The sequence below is a fragment of the Salminus brasiliensis genome, chromosome 10 (genome assembly GCF_030463535.1).
Source record: "Salminus brasiliensis chromosome 10, fSalBra1.hap2, whole genome shotgun sequence".
In the NCBI taxonomy this organism is placed as follows: Eukaryota; Metazoa; Chordata; class Actinopteri; order Characiformes; family Bryconidae; genus Salminus; species Salminus brasiliensis.
Window position 1 is genome coordinate 7,860,353 of NC_132887.1, and position 3,615 is coordinate 7,863,967.

Consider the following 3,615-nt stretch of genomic DNA (forward strand, 5'->3'; position numbering starts at 1 on the left):
GCTCTTTAAGAGTTTCGCCAGTCCTCAAAAGTTGGATCCATCAAGAACTACCCACCCTGAGGAGCAGCAGTCCAATTTGCATGGTGTTGTGTCCATCATGGCGTGCTGCATGGATGGTTTTATGGGTTGGAGACAGTGTGGGATTGCATCATACATGGCATTCTCTCTCTTTTCTTTTGTTTGGTTGCTGTAATTATACCCAGGCTCTCTTAGACACTGCATGGGAGGAATAATGCCGCTTCCACACATGATTACTGAGGCTCACGTGGACACCCTGTGCTGTTATGTTTGCATTGTGTTCTTAAACGGTGCTATTTAGGAACTTTGGGCGGGTTTGGGTGGATGTGATTTGCGTCGTCTAGGTTACCTCCACAACAGCAACATACACTCTTAAAAATAAAGGTGCTTCCAATGGCTTGAGCGGTTCCATAGAAGAACCAGTTTTGGTTTTATAAAGGAATACGCTTATAATAGAGGTGTTTGAGTGTGAAGAATCTGGTAAACAACCTTTACACCAAGTGACGGCACTTAGAACCTTAAAAGGTTCTTCACATTCAAAACTGGTTCTTCCATGGCATCGCTTAAAGAACGATGAGGCTTCTCATTCTTTTCAACTTAAGGTTTGACAAAGTACATGTTTAAAAATGAGAAAATATACTTACATATATATAATATATAGCTTAATTCACATGTGGACAAAAGTATTGGGACACCTGCACCTGCATTTCTTCAGAAATCAAGATATTAAAAGTTTATTTTGCTTTTGTTGAAGTAAGTTTCTACTGCTCAGGGAAAAAGGCTTCTACTAGGTTTTAGAGCTTTGCGTTGAGGATTTGATTGTATTATGCTACAAAAGTGTTAGTGAGGTCAGAATGTTGTAAAATCACCATTCCAACTAATTACCAACTTCCCAACTCATCCCAAAAGTACTGGATGGAGCACCAACCACCAATACAGAGAACAGTCAGTTACACTGCTCCACAGATCAATGCTGGGGGGCTTCTTAACCCTCTAGCCCACACCTGGCATTAGGCAGCATGGTACCAAGGGGTTCATGTTTATATGCTCCAGAGAGTCCTATTCTATTGGCAGTACTTCTCTACAGGGACTAGACAAGCTGTGTGTTTGCCATATGCACATCCATATCAGCAATGGGTGCAACTTAAATGAAGCTCAATGCATTCCTTAAGAGAGGAGTCCACAAACATTTGGAACACTTCTACTTTGGTTTGCACTTCAGTAATTATCATTTTTTTATGTTTTCTTTTTTATAAATGGGTCCTGGAATCTGAATACTATGAACTGAACGAAGCCAAGGGTTCTTAATGGTTTCGTGTGTTAAACTGTTTTTAATATTTTTAAATAAAAAAAAGTATTACTCTATTATCTAATTTCAAATTCAAATTTCACCACGACATCTCCGATATCTTTATTAATATTTAATAACATAGTTTAACATTGGTAAGAATCCTGGCAAGACAGTTTTAATAGCTTGAAACAGTGATGACCAGTGCAGTGTTCTTTCTGTTAGTAATTATGTTGTGGATGGATTTGCATCCTCTGGTTCCAGTGGGACTTCTTGTCATTCTTGATGGTATTGTGACCCTTTTGATGCGTCTGACGTTGGTCAGCTTCCTCTGGCTCTTACTCACAGATCCGGTCCTTGGCAACAGTTTGAAACAATGCAAATGAGCTCCAGGTTTGAGCACAAAGAGAGCCTGGGTTTGTCTCCAGCGTCTAGATCACCAATCCATGTTTGGTCCATGCTCAGAGGGAGCGAACCTTCTTCTTCTCAAAGAAAAGAACGTGCTTGTTCACTGTGGGTGGGAAAACAAAATAAAAGAGAAAATTTAAACAGTTGCATGTGACAGCAATTACATGGAAATGACAAGCTCAGAGTTTATTTTTAAAATTTTATAAAGCTCCAATTTCTAACGCTTTTCTTTTCTTCCACTGAGGTCCACTGGAGATTGTGTGTACCACAGTCATGAATTAGAATTAGGGTGAAAGGATTAGGACACCCCTTGAAAACCACTCGAACAATACTGAGAAATGGTTGTATCAACTAAAACACATAAAACTAAAAAAAATGTTTTATAAAACAATTATAATAAATATAATAATAATAATAAAAATAATACAAAATAATAATAATAAAAATGCAGTTTACTAAGTTAGAACACCCTCACATGTATTACTGCTTAAAATGCCTAAAATCAAAACCAGGAGCAGAACATCAGCTGCAGATGATCAGAACATGGTTAGAGAGGATTCTGAAGGAGTCTGTCTTATTTGGACTTCAGACATTTCGTCTGGTCAGCCCTTGATGGTTGAAGTGAGGGTTGAAGATCACCATGGCCAGATCCAGAGAGCTCTCTTAGACCTTCAAAAAGAAGGCTGTAGATGTAAAGGAGTCTGGGAAGGGATTTAGATACTAGCAGAGAACAATAAAAAACAGGGTTTTCATGGGGTGTCTTTTTTCTGCATATAACTGTACATAAATGACCTCTGGTCTGAACGGCTGCCCTGTACCGCACCTCATTAAAATAAAAATAAAAATAAATAAATAAATAAAAGCAGTTTGCACTCAAACACTCTACACTATACAATAACTTCAGGATGAATGGGCAGCGCCAAACTGCTGTAGGCTGAGCTATGTAAATATGTTGATTTTGCAGACATCACAGAAACACTGAAATCAAATCAGGCTGTTTAGTGTTCAGGACTGTATGGCCTGGGGAGTGAATGGTACTTAAGTGAATACTGCTCACTTAAAATTTCCTCACTTGAGTCTTACATGGAATACGCGCATCACTTGAAGTTCCCAAGGGAAACGTACAGAGCTCAAAATCAGGCATCAGGTGGGAGTACTTTCTTTTCATGTCAAACAGGCACAGAGATTCACAAAGTTAAAGTGTGTAAAACAAAACATCTGTCAACACTGTCACGGCTGTCAGGCTAAACAAATCGTGGGGGAATGATGTACTCCATGCTGCGGACGTATTCAGGTCTGAGGCGTTTATGACATGGAGAAACAAACAAGAAAAAGAATGACAAGAAACAGGCCAAGGGAGGAACCTCTGAAGAGCTTCAGACCAAGACAAGAGCAACAGTAATAAATGCTGGTCATTGCTTGTGAAGATTTTTTAACTAATTTGTTACCACCTAAGTGCATTTCGGGGCTTTCTAACCCATGTGGCCATGATTCACACAGCAGGTGGCTACTTATGTAAGTCAAAGAGCAATGAAAGCATCATTTTACCGTACCAACATCATCAGCATTGTGTCATGAATGCTTTTGTGAATATGTTTGAATGGCTTTCCATGATTCAACCTGCAGATCAGAACAGATTAGAACTCTCTTACAGCTCTACCATGGTGGCCTTTAAAGGGGATTTCCACCACTGGTTCTACATTTCTGCAGAATTAAATGGTTAAGATGTACAGAAAGTTTTGTGTTGACAACGTCAGAACTGTACAAAGTGTTGGTAAAGAGAACCAGGTGTCTAAACTGGTTACAGCCTCTCGAAACAGCAGAATTCCCCTTTTAAGTTGTGAAATCTGTACAAGGAAGCCTGATATGTGGAATCTTACTGTATCATGCAGTATCTAGCC

The 3,615-nt window shown here is 39.3% G+C and overlaps 1 protein-coding gene across 1 annotated transcript in view; it reads right to left on the reverse strand.

Moving 5' to 3' along the window:
• Positions 1–1,329: 1,329 nt before the first annotated feature.
• The window catches only part of mrpl33 (mitochondrial ribosomal protein L33), a 9,817-nt gene continuing 7,531 nt past the window's right edge, over positions 1,330–3,615 (reverse strand). Inside the window, exon 4 of the mRNA XM_072690279.1 lies at positions 1,330–1,817. Coding sequence (XP_072546380.1) covers positions 1,768–1,817 — 50 coding nt within the window. The 3' untranslated portion in view covers positions 1,330–1,767. The remainder of the gene's footprint in view (positions 1,818–3,615) is intronic.